Source organism: Mesoplodon densirostris, chromosome 7, assembly GCF_025265405.1.
Source record: "Mesoplodon densirostris isolate mMesDen1 chromosome 7, mMesDen1 primary haplotype, whole genome shotgun sequence".
Classification (NCBI taxonomy): Eukaryota; Metazoa; Chordata; class Mammalia; order Artiodactyla; family Ziphiidae; genus Mesoplodon; species Mesoplodon densirostris.
In genome coordinates this window covers 8,408,309-8,427,285 of record NC_082667.1, presented here as the reverse complement: position 1 = coordinate 8,427,285, position 18,977 = coordinate 8,408,309, and the positions used below count along the sequence as shown (strand labels likewise).

General features: G+C 55.6%; 1 protein-coding gene across 1 annotated transcript in view; it reads left to right on the top strand.

Annotated features, from left to right (window-relative positions):
- Positions 1-1,520: 1,520 nt before the first annotated feature.
- Positions 1,521-18,977, top strand: part of SLC22A11 (solute carrier family 22 member 11) — a 40,337-nt gene continuing 22,880 nt past the window's right edge. The window contains 14 exon segments of the mRNA XM_060105133.1: positions 1,521-1,898; positions 3,846-3,918; positions 3,921-3,948; positions 6,148-6,188; positions 6,191-6,235; positions 6,238-6,291; positions 6,393-6,561; positions 8,061-8,202; positions 9,706-9,821; positions 11,995-12,058; positions 12,060-12,210; positions 13,912-14,029; positions 14,969-15,066; positions 15,069-15,171. Of these exon segments, the coding sequence (XP_059961116.1) occupies positions 1,521-1,898; positions 3,846-3,918; positions 3,921-3,948; positions 6,148-6,188; positions 6,191-6,235; positions 6,238-6,291; positions 6,393-6,561; positions 8,061-8,202; positions 9,706-9,821; positions 11,995-12,058; positions 12,060-12,210; positions 13,912-14,029; positions 14,969-15,066; positions 15,069-15,171 (1,580 nt within the window).

Sequence of the window (18,977 nt, the reverse complement as noted above, 5' to 3'; positions counted from 1 at the left end):
CCCTGACTCCCGGCTTCCTGGCTGGGCGCCATCTTGGCTGAGTTCCCCAAGCACTCTGGGGAGCTTCTGGGAAGTTTAGGGTCCAGACACCCACCCACACCTCACCCACACTTCCAGCGCTCTTCAGACTTCTCTCCGGAACTGACTCAGCCAATTCTTCTTGCACCTGGGAGGCCCTAATTCTGACTCAAATTCTGAATTCCAGCCTTTAGCTGGGATTTGGTACAGGACAAGCTAGAGACCAAACAGCAGCTAGCCAGGGGCCTCGGAGAGAGCACAGGCTGTGGTGTCTGGTTCGAATCCTGATTATGCTGTGTGACTTTGGGCAAGCTGCCTGCCCTCTCTGAGCCTCAGTTTCCTTGTCTAGGGGAATCAGTACTGCTTCTCTCCTGGGCTGCTATGAGGAGGGAATGAGAGAGTGCAGGCAGCGTGGTCAGCATGGAGCTGAGCACACAGCAAGCCCTTGGTGCCAGGAGCAGCTGTTACTAAGAGGCATAGCGCAGGGTGGGGCACTGGGGCAGGGGCTCCCCGCCTCCTCACACCAAGCTGGACTGGCATCACACTCTGGGTCAGGGAAGTGTGACTTTACTCACTTCCCCAGTCTGCTCAGCTCCAGGGCCCACAAGGGCCCTTCTAAGGGATGCCAGAAAATCGTAGCCTTGGTTTCCAACCTGGGGGAGCTTACAATCTAATAAAGGCAACTTGGAACCTTGAAATGGAAATTTCCTGAAATAGTGCGTCTGTGAGCTGGTCTCCCCATGCTGCCTGGTAGGAGGCACAAGGTAAGGAGGGACAGAGCCCAGGCCTGGGCCCTCCTGCCAGCTCCGCACACCCACGGCCGCCTCCCCCAGCCTCCCTGAAGCCTCAGGGTGGTGGAGCCCTGCTCAAGAGGGCCCTGCCTGATCCTCACTTCTGTGCTTCAGCAAATGAACTGATATGGTCCGGGATGGGTGAAAGTTCGGCCAACAGTTTCCTGATTTGAAGGAGGGCATGTAGAGGGTTCTGGAAGTTCAGACTGAAGGATGCTATCAGATGGCCCGTGGGGAGCTGCTGAGGCCTTTCTGAGTAGCTGAGCCTGCCTTTCTCCCCCAGGATTCCTTGCTGGGATCTAACTTTAACCGTGGCAACGAGGCCACGGCCCGGTCGATGTTTCTTCCACTGCTGTAATTCAGTAACATCACGGCATCGAGTCTTTTTTTTTTTTTTAAGCTTCTTGACCTTTTACTCTCAGGGTGCCCCAGATGCCCCAGTGAGTCTTATCTCCTCTCCAGAGCAGTGGAGCATCTGAGCGGTCATTCCTGGAAACTGGGTGAGGAGGGGTTTCTTCAAAGTATCTTGGGCATCTTGGGACACACTTGACTGGCTGCTGGACAGCTGCCCCACCCCCCCGGGGCCGAGTGGTGAGCGGAAGCAGAAGGTCTGGAGGTCCTGCGCTTGTTAGTGGTTCTGGGCAGGAGGTTGGATACTCACCAGCTCCCTGACCCCCAGGAGACCTGCTCTAGGTGCCGGCATCTCTGTCCATGGTGTTCACTGAGCTCTTGGAGCAGGCTGAGGGTGTGGGCTTCTTCCAGGCCCTGCAGGTCCTCTCTGTCTGGGCGCCCATCCAATGAGTTGTGGAGAACTTTTCAGCTGCTGTCCCAGGCCACCGCTGCTGTGCCCACATGCTGGACAACGGCTCTGAGGCCCCTGGAAACCTCACCCCTGAGGCCCTCCTGGCCGTCTCCATCCCACTGAGCCCCAACCAGGAGCCCCACCAGTGTCTATGCTTCCGCCAACCACAGTGGCAGCTCCTGGACCCCAACGCCACGGCCACCAACTGGAGCGAGGCTGCCATGGAGCCGTGCGTGGACGGCTGGGTCTATGATCGCAGCACGTTTACCTCCACCATCGTGACCGAGGTGAGGGCCTCCCCCCGACCCGCCCCAACCAACCCCACCACTTCCTTCCTTCCCAGCCTCCCAATGACTGGGAGGATTAGATAGACTCCATCACTGCTGTTAACTGATATGCCACCCCCTCAACACGTAACTACTGATCACTTGGGATGGCCTGGATTCTGATCTAAGGCTAAGGTTACAGGATGGACAGGGAGATTTCTAGGAGCTTACATTCTGCTGGAGAATTCAGAATCAGTCAACATTTAAACCAGTAATAACAGCACACCAAGTCCATACCTTGTGCCCTTTAAGTGGCAGCCACTGTTCTGATGCTTTCCCTGTCATCACAATTTCACAACAATCTCTTGAGGTGGGTTTTATTACTGACCCCGTTTAATAAGTGACAAAACTGAAGCCCAGAGAGGTTAAGTAATTTGCCCCAGGACACATAGCTAAAGCACACTCGAATCTGATTCAACCCAGGCAGCCAGGCACCAGAACTTCTCCATCACTTTCTGTCCTGCCTTGAGTCTCAAGGCCCCTGCGTCCATAAGTGAGCACAAAGGAGAAAGCAGCTCCTGCTAGTAGGGAAGGGAGAGGCAGGCAGGGAAGGGCACTCCGAAGAGGTGACATCTAAGATGAGACTTGGATTATAAGAGAAGGAATCAGGGACTTACTTAGTGGCACAGGGGTTAAGAATCCACCTGCCAATGCAAGGGACCCGGGTTCGAGCCCTGGTCCAGGAAGATCCCACATGCCTCAGAGCAAGTAAGCCTGTGAGCCACAACTACTGAGTCCATGCACCAGAACTACTGAAGCCCGAGCGCCTAGAGCCCGTGCTCTGCAAGAAGAGAAGCCACCGCAATGAGAAGCCCGCGCACCGCAATGAAGAGTAGCCCCCGCTCGCTGCAACGAGAGAAATTCCATGCACAGCAACGAAGACCCAACACAGCCAATAAATAAATAAATATTTTTTTAAAAGACAGAGAAGGAATCAGTCACATGAAGTTCAGGAGAAAGCTTAGTTGGGACAGAGGTCCAAGTAGGAGCTTGTCTGGGTGTTGAAAGAGCAGAACCTGGCACAGAGAGTGAGGGGTCCGGCGATGGCCGGGCGTGTGGGGAAGGGGCCTGGATTTTGTTTAAGTGCAAAGGAAAGTCATTGGAGGCTTTGGGACTAGGAGGTGCAGTGATCTGATTTGCATTTTCAAGAGGTGACTTTGCAGGGTGAAGAACGCCCTGTCGGGTGGGGGCTCCTCCTGCAGCGGTTCAGGCAAGAGAGGCAGAGATGGAGAGGGAGCCGTGGGCGGAGCGTCCAGGCCTCGGGGAAGGGAAGAGAGGCGGAGATGGAGAGGGAACCATGGGCACCGTGGGCGGAGCGGCCATGCCTCAGTGAAGGGAAGAGAGGCGGAGATGGAGAGGAAACCGTGGGCGGAGCGGCCAGGCCTCGGTGAAGGGAAGGGCTGACCTGGGGGGAGAGGTGACGGGGCCAATGTTCAGGCGATGTCTCTCTGGTCCACGTCAGGCAGCAGGGAAAATCACGGTGACACGTGCTTAGCCCTCAGTGCTCATCTTCATGCCCTGTAAGAGAAGCAACCGTACAGCCCCATTTCTGGAGGAGACGGGCTCTGCCAGGTGCAGGAACGTCCCCAGGGGCACCAGCATGTCGGTCATCAGCTGACTCAGAATTCGAGCCTGTGGTTTAACTGCCACCCACCACTGTCCACTCGGAGCGGCTGTCATGCCATCAGACCCAGAGCCGTGTCACATGCACCACACTGTGGGCTGACGGGGGGCGCTGAGGCCCGCTGCCTGCACCTCCTTCCACCTGGGTCGCCTGGACTTAGGAATCTGGGGAACCCATGCAGGGTGGCCGGATCCCCTCTGGGGGTCCTGGACCTTCCTCTGCCACCCTGGCCCTGCTATTCCACACCCCCTGAGCCAGGCTGATGCACCCTCCTTCTCTTCCAGCAGGACCTGGTGTGTGACCACCAGGGCCTGAAGCGCCTAGGCCGGTCCATCTACCTGGCGGGGGCCATTGCAGGTGGATCACCTGGGGCCTCCTCTCCCACCAGTCAGTATCTCTCCCCGTCCCAGATCCTTCAAAACAGAGTGAGCATTGTGGGGCCAGAGGTAAGGCAGTGTCCAGTGAGCGTTCGTGTTTCCTAAGGGTGGGCCTCCCCTGGTCTGGGGTCTGCGCCCAGGTTCACATGGAGCCAAGACCCCAATGTCTGAACCTCGATGCCAGGTTGAGCTGAGAAATTGCCCTGAACACTGGCTCTCATCTTCAGCTATAGCACCAAACTTTATTGAGCACCTACTGTGTGCCAAGCACTGCACAGCCCCTGCCCTCAGGGAGCTGATGGTCTTCTGGACATAGACTGACCCCTCTTTCTTTTAACTCCAAGTACATGAAATGTAATGAAATAGAAATACTCCTCTCCCTCCTCCCCCATCATCCCCCCTCCACTGCCCCCCACCACACCCCTCCTGAGGTGGAGCACCCAGAACGCTGCTGTCCGGGACCTTCTCTACGTCTGCGGTCCCCTCCTGCACGGGGCACCGCTGTCCAGTGCTGAAAACGCCCACGTCGCACCCCCTCAGCTTGTAAACCCAACTGCAGACTTGGAGGCACCTCACACTTACCACGGTCAATGCTGAGCCGCTGACCCTCCACCCCCAGCGCAGACCCCTCCCCACCAGACTCCATCCTGGAAAACAGCCCCGCTGGGAGCCAGCCCTGTGCTCCCTCCCTCACCGCCCACACTCATCCTCCAGGGCACAGCCCCAGCCCAACGCCCTCTGCCTCACGCCCGCTGTCCCCCGCCCAAGCCACCGACCTCTCTGGCCCTGCTACGGCCTCCTCTGGGGTCTCCTGTCTCTACTGGGCCTTCCGTTCTGCTGCAGAGCTCAGAGTGACTTTGCAAAGGCTTATATGTGGATCTGGTCGCTGCCCAGCCTGAGGTCCCCTGGGCTCCCACACCAAGGACACCACCACCCACTCCACCACCCCTGCTCAGCACTTGACTTCTCCCCCTGAGTCATGCCGGCCCCTCCTGGGGCACCGCTGCTCCCGTCCAGCCCACAGAACCCAATGAAGCCGGTGGCTGAGCCTCACCTAGAGGTTTCTGCCCATGGCTGCTTCGTGCCCAGCACGCAGGCCTCAGCTCCAGGCCACTCCTCAGAGAGGCCTTTCCGGCTTCAGGCACAAAGGTCCCACGGTCCCGCCCACGCTCCCCATCGCAGCTCCTGGCTCTCTCTGCTGGTGCCCAGCTTTCGTTAGCTCGTTTACTGTGTGTGTCCCCACGAGAACGTAGCTCCAAGGAGGCAGGGGCCTTGGGGCCGTATCCCCAGTGCCCAGCATATAGCACACAATCATAATACGCTGAATGCACGAATGGCTTCCGGACTCTGGGCAGTGCAGGCTCTGGGGCCTCATGTCCCAGCTTCTTAGAGGCGGGTTTGTTGCTTCTCTAGGCTTCCTGCTGTGAGTGGGGACCCTGCCACCTACCCATGGGGTTGTGAAGATTCAGTTAATCACATGCAGAGCCTGGGCGGGGCCAGCACGGGGGTCACTCTTCGTGGGCCTTATGTTACCCCGAGCGTAGCAGGGAGCCTGAACAGTGAGGCAGGAGGTGGTCCAGTTTGCACTTTCGGAGGACTGGCCGCCGTGCCGCCACTTACCTTCCCCAGGGGCCACCCACACCGGGAGCCAAATCGCCATCAGTCTGAGGGTCGCCTGGTGAGCCTGGGGTCAGCGCCAGGTGTCAGCCTCCAGACCTCACCCCGAATCTGGGGCGCATGTCCCTGCTTCTGGGCGCTGCTCAGACAGGCAGGGCCAAGGTTCGCCCGCATCTCTCCAGTCTGACTGACACATACTTCAGCTAAATGCAGGCAGTGGCTCGGGCTAAGCTGACCTCACTGGGGCTGAGGGCCCTCCAGTCACAGGCACGGAGGAGCTGCCTGGGTCACCCAAGGCCATGCGCGCTCAGCCTCCTGCCAGCCTCCTCCCTTGTTCAGTGTGTTCTCGTGAATCCCTGCATTTTACAGATGGAGAGACTGTGGCCCAGAGAGCAAGGCGTCTGCCATTTTTATAACAAATGCACTCTGTACGTGGCCCTAGGAGATCCGAGAAGGAGGTGCTGCCTGCACTGGTAGGCGCTCCGGCAGGTGCCCCAGCCTCCTTCGGACCTCCGGCGACAAGTCCCTGCCTCTACGCCCAAGTCCCCAGGGCCCCTCTCCAGGCCCCCACTGTGCTTGTCTCCCGAAATAGGTTTGGGCAGAAGCCAGTTCTGAGCTGGCGCTGCCTGCAGGTGACGTGGCCAGCATCAGCCCCATCGTTGCCCCCAATTTCCTTGTCTACGAGTTTTGAGCGCTTTGGGAATGGCTGGCATCATCCTGACCTCGACAACGCTCAGTGGATCCCTTGATCGCCTGCCCCAGCCCTGTCGGGGGGGGAGGAGGGCGCTCAAGGCCACTGCACGTGGCCCTCACCTGATCATCTGCACCGCCTTTCAGTGGTGGAGGGGACCACAACACGCACGAGGGCCGTCACCATGACGATCCTGAGATGCACCTACAGCATCGGCGAGACGGCCATGGGCAGCCTGGCCTTTGCCCTGTGGGACCGGCAAGCCCTGCAGCTGGCCTTGTTGGTGCCCTTCTTGGTCATTTTCCTGATATCCTGGTCAGTGCAGCTGGGGCCTTTTCCCTTGGGGAGAACATCACTGAATGGGAGGGGGACCCGGGGTGAGAGGGGCCCTACCGCTCTGGCTGGCCACGGCTCCCAAGGTGTCGAGACCATGGAAGAGAATGATGTGAGCAGACCCCACTGGGGAGAGACATCTTGGGGGCTCAGAGTTCCGGGGTGGGCATTTCAGGCAGGGGTCCATGGTTCCCTCCAGCCCACTGACCTCCGGGCCTGAGGCTGAGGGCTCCGTTCTTCCCTCACATTGGCACCAGCCCCCCCCCACCCACCCACCAATGTCACACCCTCACATCACTTGCCCAGCCTGCGGACCTCCAAGTCAGGCATTGGATATGGAAAGATATTATCACTTTTATTTTCGATGCTGCGAAAATCCCTGAGGCCTGGAAATACCTGCTTGGGTGGGGACTAGAAGAAGAGATACAGGGAAATAAACACAAATCCCTGTCCTCATAAGTTCTCTCGTGCCCGTGGGCCAGAGTTGAGCAGGTCCGCTGTGGGGTGTAGAGAAGACTAAGGACTCATTCATTCATTCTGAAATATTTATTGCACTCCTGCTCGGTGCCAGACTTGGCTTTAGGCACTGGGGACCCATCGGCAAATAAAACAGATCATAGATCAAAAGTCACCGACTACATGGAGGTTTATTGTATCAACAGGACCAGGAAGAAAGGAGGAAGACCATCCCATAGTTACACTGATTAAGCTGCCCTAGCCACACTGATGGGGTGCATCCAGGTGCTGTTGGTAACACCAGATGTATATCAACACTCCTTTTAATGAGCAAGATGCTGTTATTACTGCCACTTCCAGATGAGGGGCTGAGGCCCAGAGAGGGCCAGTGACTTGCCCAAGGCCACGCAGTCACTGTGTGCCAGAGGCAAGATTTGAATCCTGGCAGGCTGACTCTTGTAACCACCTCATCAAACTGCCTCCAGAAGTTTTTCTTAGCTTCCCTGCAAACAGAGCTGAGCTCCTGCGGGCTGGGAAAACCCTCACCCTTTCAAAAGGGAGATGCTTCTCCCTGCCCATCTGCCCCTGAGGCTGGGAAGAAGCCTACTATTTTCATAAAACCACTTGATTCTGGTTGGGGATGTTTTAAATGTGTGTTTTTTTAAAAAAAAATGCAGCATGATGCAAGCTTTCTACCATAGAAATGACCCCAGAATCACCCCATGTCCAGGCAGCCTGTGCGCTGGCTGAATGTGAGGCTTGGGCGGGCAGGCTCCTGGCAGCAGGGAAGCCAGATGGGGTGCCAGGGAGTGGGGGCTGGTGAAGAGGGCGGCCAGGCATTGGGACTCATCTTTATTCTGAGACCATCAGGGACTTCCCAGCCTGGCATTAGCGGTGCAGAGGGAGAAGCAGCTGCCTTCTCCCCACTCCTGTTGCAGCCGGCAGGTCTGCTGCCCACCACCCACTCCCCACATGACCTGGGGGGAGTGCCCAATCTACACGAAGAAAACAAAGACCCAGCCAAGCACCTGCTTCTTTAACTGGTGGCTGCCAGAATCCACCCGATGGCTGATTATGGTGGGCAAAACAGATCGAGCGCTTCAGGAATGCAAAAAGGTGGCCAAGATAAATGGCCACAAGGAAGCCAAAAAGACACTGACTATAGAGGTGAGATGCTGCTATTTGTGATACAGTGTGGGATATGACCCAGAGAAGGACATCCACTGATGTTTTATCATTATTATCACCAGCATCACCCCAATCTGCTCCAGCACCACCTCCATCAACACACCCATACCATCAAAACACCACCATCGACATCACCATCACTGTTGTCAGTTTTGCCTTCTCTATCATCACCATCACCATAATCATCACCACCATCATCACCATAATCAACACCATCATCACCATAATCAACACCATCATCACCACCACTACCATCACCACAACCATCATCACCTCCATCACCACCACCATAATCATCACCACCATCATCACCACCATTATCACCACAACCATAATCATCACCATAAGCACCACCATCATCATCACCACCAGTATCAGCACCATCATCACCTCCATCACCATCACCATTATCACCACCATTACCATGTCCACTACACCCACAATCACCACCACTGTCATCATTTCTACACAAACACCACTACCATCATTACCACCACCAATAATAATGCCACTATATCAATACCATCATCAACAGCATTACAACTCTCCATAGACCCCCATCACTATTACCACCATCACCACCACCATCATCACCTCCGCCAGCACCATCACAACTGACTTCACCTTTATTGTCACCGTCACTACCAATATCATCGTGAACATCACCATCAACATCTCTACAAAGCATCACCAACACCACCACTATTACTATCACCATCAGCTTCACCACCATCATTGGCATCCTCATCACCACCATCCCCAACTCCACCACAGCCACCATCAACACCACCACCAACAACAATACAACCATTATCAACAACAGCACACCCACGTCACCATCTCTATTATTCATCACCTTAATCCACATATACTGCTCATTTAACCTCACGGGGCTTCTCGGCGTATTTGGGGAAACAGGATGTGCTTATCTGAAGGTACCTATTTCAAGGAAGTAGGTGTGGGAGGATGTGCAGACAGAGACTAGAGGACACAGAGCTCCCTGGGGGCAGAAGGATCAGGGAAAGCTTCCAAGAGGAGGTGAGCTAGAGCCGACCAGGACTGAGCTGAGCACAGGGCAGGCCGGGCCCGGGGTGCAGGCAGAGACTGGATGGGTACTTGGGAGGATCCAATGGCTGGAGGGGGCGTGCACTGATGCCAGCCAAGAGGAGTGAAGAGGGATGGTAGGGCTTTGCAGGGTAACTGTCCAAACCTTCCTGCAGCCTGCAGCTCAGAGACTAGAGCTGGGACACAAGACCTGCTCCTTGGTTCTGAGTAGGGCGACCGGGTCTGCAGAAGGTAGCTCAGCTAGGGGCCAGAGAGAACCCTTTCTGCCCTCAGGCCATCCGCTCCCCCAGGGCTCTCCAGTCTCCAGAGGCCAAGGCCAGGCTCTCCCTACCACTCTGCCCATCCGGACACCATTCCCGGCATGGGGGTGGGGCAGGGCCATGGCCCCAACATTCACTGCCCCCGTCATCCCTGGAGGTACTGATGTCCAGCATGGAGGAGGACGTAGCCTCTGCAAAGTCCCGCTGGTCAGGGCTGGACCTGTTCCGTATGCTCGCGCTCCGCTGGAGAAGCTGCAGACTGTTGGTAGTGAGGTATGCCATCCTGAGCATCCCTCCCTGGGCTAAGGAGGGCGGGGTGTCCAGCAGGAAAACAGCCCCTGCAGGCCTCATGGGGTACATTTCTGGCCGGAACAGGCAGCTCCCCCAGGAGGCAAGAGCCTAGCAGGTAGGGGAGACAGAGTACGTACAGATGTGACCGGGAGGCCAGCTTGTGCAGAAAGTCAGCTAGACAGCAGGGCTGGGCTCTGGTCCTGGCAGGATGCCAGGGTCAGGCTGAAGCCCAGGGCAGAGGCAGAGCCAGGTCCTCAGTGCCAAGGGACCAGCAATAGCTGGAAAGGATCACTGCCGGTCAGCACTGGACTCACCCTGACAGCTGGACTCCGAGAGGGTGGCAGGGACCACGTGCTAGCCACACACATCCCACTCTGAGCCACCCCATGAGATAAGTTCATTTATACCCCACTTCACAGATGGGGAAAGAGAGGCTGGGAGAGGCAAGAAACTTGCCCAAGATGACAGAGCGGGCATTTGAACCCAGGCCGAGCTACCTCCTCGTCCTGCTCTCTGACCCTCCAGCCCCACATTGAGCGTGGACTCCCCGTCCCGCCCCAGGAGGCCCCATCTCCCAGGGGTACCTGGGACCAGGAAAAGGCTCCTTAAGACAAATTCAGTTTAAGTGACTTCCAGAAGAGTGGATGGAAAAGTGAGGGTCAGGTTTGATTGGGCCTTGATCTTGAAATAAAACTCAAAATTAGGAAAACATTTATTTTATGCTATATTTAAGCACATGTGGGTTATAATGGCAAATACGTGCTACATCTCAGACAGAGAATGCATCAAATGCTTCTCTCTCTCTCTTTTATTTTCTTTGCTTAAGTTTTTTTTTTTTCCTGATAAATTAGGAGTGCCCAGGGCCACTGAATGTCCAGGGCCATTCTTTCAAAAACCATCAAGGCTTCCTCAATTCTCCCAGGGTCCACTCTGCACTCTTTGTTATTCAAATCACAGGCTGTGAAGCGGCCACCCTCGTGGGTTTTCTTATCTCTGTTAACCCAGTTGTTACTGGCTAAGGCTCTAGATACCTACGGGTCAGCTGCTTTCAGCTCCAGCCTGGCCCTTGTCAAGTCACTTTCACAAACTTCAGGAAGCGCTGCGTTTCTGCAGGAATCGCGGCGTTTCTCTACAGTTGTCGGCCTGGTGGTGCCAGGTGTCTCCTGAGGACAGCACTCAGGTGCCCCTGAAGGGGCGGGCTGGGAGGAGCGTCCAGGTGAAGCAGGGATGGGGACAGACTGGAAAAGTGGTGGAGAATAATTTCCCACCATGGCCACTTGTGGAGCCAGATTCAATCTCCAAGGTGTAGAAATTCAGCTACTGTAGGTTCAGCTACTCAGGAGCGTGTGTCATGGGGTCCCCTGGGAAGCAGACTTTGAGATGGAGGTCCATGAGCAGGCAGTTCACAGAGGGGGCTCTAGGGACCACCTCTCATGGAAGCAGAGAGGGGCCAGGGAGGGCAGGAAGCAGCAGGGTCAGGGAAGGAGTCGTGGTGATGCTGTCACAGCCAGGCCCCAGCCTGGGGACCTGGGAGCTGGGGTGGCCCTTCTGAGTCGTCTCTCTGGACCGTGTAGACCAGCCATGGGATGCTCTCCCCAGCTGGGGGGCAGAACTCCCAGGGCACTGAAGGGGGCAGGCCAGCATCCTCCACTGAGACCCCATTCTATTATTAATCCCATGTTTCAAGACAAAGAAACGCATCCAGAGAGGGCCAGGCAGAGACTTGCCCAGGTCCATGGCTAGTAGAGTGGGACCCAGATCATGGTTCCCGGCCACGACTGGGAACAGGAAACAAAGCCAGAGGTTGCTAGAGCCTGGCAAAGGGGCAGGTCAGCTTGACCCACTGCCCCATCTGCCCAGAGAGCATGTTTTCCTGCTGGTTGGTGGAGAGGGAGCTTAAGAGGCAACGTCCAGCCCACCATGGCCAACACCCAAGGCTAACACCCAAGGCCCACACGTGGAATGGATGGGGCCACCGCCCTCCCCACCCTTTCCTGGGACAACCTGACCCAGGGGAGATGCATCCTGCACTCACCAGGCTGCCTGGGGGTCTGGGCTGGTGGTGCTCTCCTAGTGCAGCCCCAGCGTAGGTGATGGTGCAAGGGTGTCCTCTCCTCCGTGGGGCAGGGACCTGACTTCTGGATTCGCTCCACAGCTTGTCCCTCACCCTCTCCTACTATGGGCTAGTCCTTCACCTGCAGAACCTGGGGAGCAGCATTCTTCTTCCTCCAGGTCCTCTTTGGAGCCGTGGACTTCCAGGCCCGGATCACCACCACGCTCCTGCTCAGGTTTTTTGGCCGCCACACGACCTTGGCCGGCTCCCTGGCTGTGGCTGGCCTCGCCATCCTGACCAACATGCTGGTCCCACAAGGTGCAGCCAGGGCAGCAGGAGGGAAGGCTGAGGGGCGGCCGGCCCAGGCACCTGCTGGCCTGTCCACTGCACCGCACCACCACCAGCCTCTTCCCCTCCCCCAGCCCCGAGGATGGGCAGGGGCCACTGCGCCCTGGCTCTGCCCAAGGCCATTACTGCCACAGCCCAACCAGCTCCCCACCCATTTTCCTGGGGAAACTGAGGCTCGGAGAGACGAAGCCAGGTGCCCGAGATCCCTCAGCAGCAAACGACAGAGCCAGGCCTGGACCAGACTTCAAGCCAGAGGCCAAGTCTGCAGTGGGAAGAAGGGTCCGGGAGGCTGAGAGGGGCTCCAAGTGAGGCAGGAGAGGCACCAGGCCGAGTGTGTGTGGTGTTTCCTCTTGTAACTAAGCGAGAGGGGAGACTTCCCTGGCGCTCCAGTGGTTAGGACTCTGCACTTCCACTGCCGGGGACCCAGGTTTGATCCCTGGTTGGGGAGCTAAGATTCCCACATGGCCAACAAAAAAAGAAGCAAAAGGGGGCTTCCCTCATGGCTCAGTGGTTAAGAATCCGCCCACCAATGCAGGGGACACGGGTTCGAGCCCTCGTCCAGGAAGATCTCACATGCCGCGGAGCAACTAAGCCATGCGTCACAACTACTGAGCCACGCGCCACAACTACGGAAGCCCGCGTGCCTAGAGCCCGTGCTCCGCAACAAGAGAAGCCACCTGCATGCCGCAACTAGAGAAAGCCCGCACGTAGCAACGAAGACTCAACACAGCCAAAAAATAAGTAAATAAATAAATTTATATAAAAAAATTTAAAACCTCATACTGCAGAAACTATAAAATGTGGGTGCATTAATGACAAAAAAACCTGTATTAAAAAAAAAAAAAAAGAAGCAAGAGGCTGAGCACTGGGGCAGCTGGGATGGGCCCTGGCCTCACTCCCCTTTCTGACTGAGGCTGTGAGGCCTCAGAAACCCTCTCCGTGTCTCATTTTATTGCTCAAGGTGGGTGACTGGGGGAGGGGCAGGGACAGGTGTCCCACGGTGGCAGCAAAGCCAGGAGGGAGGCAAGGAAGGACCAGCAGCTGGGAGGGGCGGGGTGAGGATGGAAGACCAGTCGGGAGCCCAAACTCTGAGTGAGATGCGGCGCTCTGAGAAAAACTCCAAAGACAGCACTTGAGAGTTTATGACTCTTCCCAACTACGTGCGGGAAGGGAGGTGAGGCCCAGGCCCACCGCTGGCTTGTGACCTGCACCCTGGTTTCCCAGCTGAGGCTCCCTGTGGAAGCAGGGGCCCCACAGGCAGGCTGAGGGTTGGTGGGAAGGAGTGGTGGGAAGGCTTCTGGGTAGCTGGGCACCCCAGGGCCCCTGTTGTGGGCCTGGGCCTGGCATGACCCTCTCCTTCGAGGGAGGAAGCACCCTCAGGGCCCAAGGAGCCCTGGCACTGTCGCCCCTCAAGTGCCACCCGCAGCTGCCCCCAGGCTCACCCACCCCAGACCTGGCTGGGTTCTTGCCTTGCACCCCACCCCCAGCCCACCCACCAGGATGTCATCCTGCACTGCATCACCACCTGGCCTGGGGCAGCCTGGCACCGGGTCACACTGCCCGGGACCTGCTTTCAGCCCAAAGCAGCCTGTGGGAGAACCCAGTCACTCTGCTCCACGCTCCTGGGGACCCTCCCGAGCAGACCCCACCCTCACCCCTTCCTCTGCCTAGATCTGCAGACCCTGCATGTGATCTTGGCTGTGCTGGGAAAGGGATGTTTTGGCATCAGCTTAACCTGCATCATGGTCTACAAGCCGGAATTCTTCCCAACTTCGCTGCGGGAGGCTGGGCTGCTGGCTGGGCCCAGGAGGGGCCGCCAGGCCTGGGGCGGGCGAGAAAGGGACACCTCTGCGAGGGCCCATGGTGGGGGTAGAGAGAGGGGCTGGGCACCCAGGGACACACAGCAGAGGGAGAGGGGGACCCAGCGCCGATATGGAACCGAGCAGACGCCCTGGAGTCCTTCCCCCAAAGGCACCTGCTCAGCCAGGGCCTTTGCAAACAGCCTCTCCCCAAGAGTCCAGGCTCGGAGGCAGCCCCACGGAGAGCCCTCAGGAGGCCTCTGGACTGGAAACTGCTTCGAGCCACACAGCTCTCTGCTCAGGTGAAATCTTATAAGAGCCCTGGTGAGGAGACCAAGAGCTCCTGGGGGTTGTGGGGACTCTGCTTGCTTCCCACTGTCCCCTCCCTGCCCCAAGGGAGCCCCAGGTCACCTCCTCGGAACCCAGTGGTCTAGAGTTAGACCACCCCTGCATTGGACAGTTGGGTAGACTGAAGCTTAGGGTGGCCAAGGATTTAGTTGAAGAGCAGGGCTGGACCCCAGCCCCCAGAGGCCTGGCCCAGCCTCACTCATGGTGCTCACTCACTCACTTGTCCACTCTTTCTTTTTTTTTTGACACACATTTATTGAGTTTGTTGATACTTTATAGAAAGTCTGAAATGGGAGCTCTGTGGCCTTGCAGGAGCCCTGAGAAAAGCCTCCAAATTACCTGAGACCAGGGAGAATAGGGTGGGCCTTAGAGAGCTCCCATGAAGGACTCTGGATATTCCCAGGAGGCAGAAGCCCCTTTGGATGGGAAAATCTAGGTGAGCTCAATGGAGGAGGTGGGGTTAGAAGAGCCCTTCAGGAGGGCGACTCCAGCAGCCCAGCTTTCCCTCCTCTGGCCCAGCCAAGTAGCCCCTCTGAAGTGGCAATTGTGACAAGGGTCCCAGCCCTCCTCTCTACCCACAGGATGACAGCAGAAGTCTTCCTGCATTCAGCAGGTCAGCGGGGGTCTGTAATGGACCCCCTGACCAGGATGACCTGCGAGGTCCTTCCCCTTCTGGCTCCCCCTCCTACGGTGTCATCCCCATCATTTCCAACCTCATTGTCCTCTTCCTCCTGGAGACCTGGGGCCTTCCACTCCCTGACACCATCCAGGACCTGGAGAGACAGTGAGTGACCCATGGCCACCCTGGGAGTGATGTAGCTGCGTGGGGCTGCAGATATGGTGGCAGGTCCACCACAGCCCGGAGACAGGAGAGCCCAAGGGTCAGGAGATGTCCTGGGCAGAGAGGTCAGGAACAGGGCCTGGCTGGTCATCATGATGACGCCCACAGCTTGAGCTTGTTTAGTGCCCAGAGCATTCCCGACACCATGCTCAGGGCAACATGTTTCTGAAACCATTTAATCTTTACAACAACCCTGCTAGGAAGATACTATTGCTCTCCCTGTTTACAAGAGGCTCAGAGAGATGAAGTGACTTATTTGAGGCCTCACAGGTAGAAGGTGATTGTACCTTAGACAGGAAAATGTACTGGTCAAGAGCCTGGCTCTACAGCCAGACTGCCCAAGACTGAATCCCTGCCTACGCAGGCAAGTGTATTCCCTCTCTCATCAAACTGGCACAAGAAGAAAAAGAGATCCTCAACAGTTCTCCTTAAGGCTTCCTGCCAAGGAGCCCAGGCCCAGACAGATTATCAGGTGTCTTCCTTGGGGCCCTCCAGGAAAAAAACCATGCTATTCTCATGTATGTTCTTTGAGAGAATAAGGATGAAGGAATGTTCCTCAACTTTCTTTTATAGCCAGAATCACCTCTAAGTTTCCACTTCTTCATTGGTAAAACAGGTGTTAAAAAAAAAACAGTGTAGCTTTGGGCTTCCCTGGTGGCGCAGTGGTTGAGAGTCCGCCTGCCGATGCAGGGGACGTGGGTTTGTGCCCCAGTCTGGGAAGATCCCACATGCCGCGGAGCGGCTGGGCCCGTGAGCCATGGCCGCTGAGCCTGCGCGTCCGGAGCCTGTGCTCCGCAACGGGAGAGGCCACAGCAGTGAGAGGCCTGCGTACCGCAAAAACAAACAAACAAACAAACAAACAAAAAACCAGTGTAGCTCAAAGAGTTGTATTTGGGTTTAAGTGAGTAATTATATGCAGCACCAAGGACAGTGCCTGGCCCACAGCACGTGCTCCGTAAGTGTGGCTGCTGGGTCTCGGGTGAGGGGGTTCGTAGGCAGCCCTCCTTGCTAAACAAGAGCCAAGATCGTGATAATAGTAATAATAACAGCGGGGGCTTAGTGAGCCCTTATTGTTTTAATACAGCATCTGATGTGATCCACGCAACAAGCCCACAAGGTGCTGTTCTGTCCAATTCCACTGTCAAGGAAATGGAGACACAGAGAGGTTATGCAAGTTGCCTAAAGACACCCAGCTAAGAGACAGGAAAGCTAAGACTTAATTTACTCTTTCACTTAATTCATTTTTGTTGTGTACCTACTACATTTCAGGCACTGTCCCATGCTTTGAGTAACAGCCGTAAATAAAACCCTAATCTCATAGAGTTTACATTCCCATAAGACTTGACCCCCATTTCTGCCCTCTAAGCCCCAGAGCTGTAGCCATCACAGCGCACAACTGTTCTCCCTTTTCATTATTCTAGGAGGTCAGCCGCAGCCAGGGTGGTCATTACAGAAACCACCTGGTTCTAGAAATTCTGCCTGCGGGAGCCCCTTGGGCCAAAGATCCCTCTGGTGGGAATTGCCTCTTCTGTGATCAGAGGGTGGAAGCAATTTGGGCAGCCTTGAGGGTTTGGCTTGTCTGAGCTGGCTGAGGCTGAAGGCCACACCACCATTCACTTCTGCTCCCCCTGCCCCGCCAGACTCTCCACCCACCTCAGCATCGCAGGACCCCCCGGCAGACAGACACGCCCAGCCTGGCTGCCCCCAGGTCCACTTCGTTAACACAGTGGTTCTCTCCCTTCCCTGCCAGGATTCGTCTTCACACCTTCACTCAGCCACCCACTTCTTCTCACTTCTCAGAACATGGTGTTGCAGGTTTCTCACCTGCCAGCTTCCAGAGTGGATCGTAGGGCAGGGTCCAGACAGACCTGAGTTCCAGTCTTTCCTCTGCCACTCACAGAGTCTTCATCAGTACAATGGGACTCATGGAATCTACCTCCCAGGGTGGGTGACAAGGCTAGCAGATCTTAGCACAGACCAGATTCCAACAAATAGAAGCTGCTACCAGAGCTGCCAGGAACAGGCAACCAGGTGTGCCTTGTCCCCGGGCACCAGTAGAGGAGGCACATGGAGCTGAAACCCAGCCCAGGCTGCACCAACTCAGCCACTTACCCTAAGAGGGGCTGGATTCATTCCAAGCAAGGGGTTGTTTTAATCACTTCCTGTTTACCCCCGTTGGTGAGGGAGGCCTCCTGCCCTGTGGTTATGTGGCTTTAGGGAAGGCCCAACCTAACACTGCACAGATAAGATGGACTGCAGTTTACTAATCACGTAAACTCACAGCCAAGGGAGGTCGACACTGTGTACCACGCAGGCTCACATGGGTTGCACTCAGGAGAAGAGAGAACCACCAAAGGCTGTGGGAGGTGTGCTTCGTGGTATCAAGAAGGTGGCGGGGGGACCCCTGGTTCCACAGGACCGTGTGATTGGCTTGCTTGAATCATTCCACAGGTTGGCAGGGACCTGACCCCCACCTCTCAGGAATGACAGGAACTGTGCTGGCCCCCCCAACCCCCATGAGAATTGTTGTTGACTGGGGGACCTTACCCACAGGAGCTGAGTGGGGAAGGGGACCTGCAGATAAACCACAGAGACCCTCCCGGTTTCACCAGATGTCAAGGCAGCACAGAATATTAGGCCTTAATTTTAGGCCTGCTTCAGGGCCACCCTTCTGTGTGTCTATCTTGAGGGGTCACCTTTTCCTCATTCATGCAGACCCTCCCTATACAAGCAGCAGTCCAGGCTGTTAAAATGAGGGGATCATTGAGGCTGATCACCTATTTTAAAGGTAAGGAAACTAAAGCCCAGAGAGTTGAAGTGACATGCTCAGAATCACACCGCCTAACCCTGCCTGACTCCCAGTCCAGGGCTCTTTCCCAAACACCCGGCTCCTCGCCCTCACCTGTACCCCTCCGTGTTCTGATATCTGCAACACTGTCACAAAGTTACACCCTTCCCTGGAGATACAGACCCTTTAGACAACTCCCCACTCTCCTTGGACAACTCAGAGAAACCTCAAACCCCAGTTCCCCATCCCATTTCCCCTCTTTCACACCTGATGCACATCAGACCAATCAAACCCAATTCAAATCAAATTCCCTGTCTGCTTAAAACCCTCTGGTGGCTCATGATAAAGATCATACTTCCCCCACCAATGAGCCCCTATGGGTCCCCAGCCTTACTTCACATGTAATAAATTTAAAAGGATTTAAATCACACAGTGTCTTTGGATTGTCATGGAATTAAATTAGAAATCAGTAACAGAGGCATATCTAGAAAACCTGTTCAAACTGAAAAACATACTTCTAAATAACCATGGGTCAAAGAAGAAATCACAAAGGAAATTAGAAAATATTTTGAGCTGGATGAAAAAATTTCAATCATGTGTCAGAATTTATGGTGTGAAGATAAAGCAGTGATTAGAGGAAATTTTATATAGTTAAGGGCTCACATTAGAAAGGAAGAAAGTGAGAGGGCAGACAGCAGAAGCAAGAAGAACTACAATTCTGCAGCCTGTGGAAGGAAAACCACATTCACAGAAGACAAAATGAAAAGGCAGAGGACTTTGTACCACATGAAGGAACAAGATAAAACCCCAGAAAAACAACTAAATGAAGGAGAGATAGGCAACCTTCCAGAAAAAGAATTCAGAATAATGATAATGAAGATGATCCAGGACCTCGGAAAAAGAATGGAGGCCAAGATCGAGAAGATGCAAGACATGTTTAACAAAGACCTAGAAGAATTAA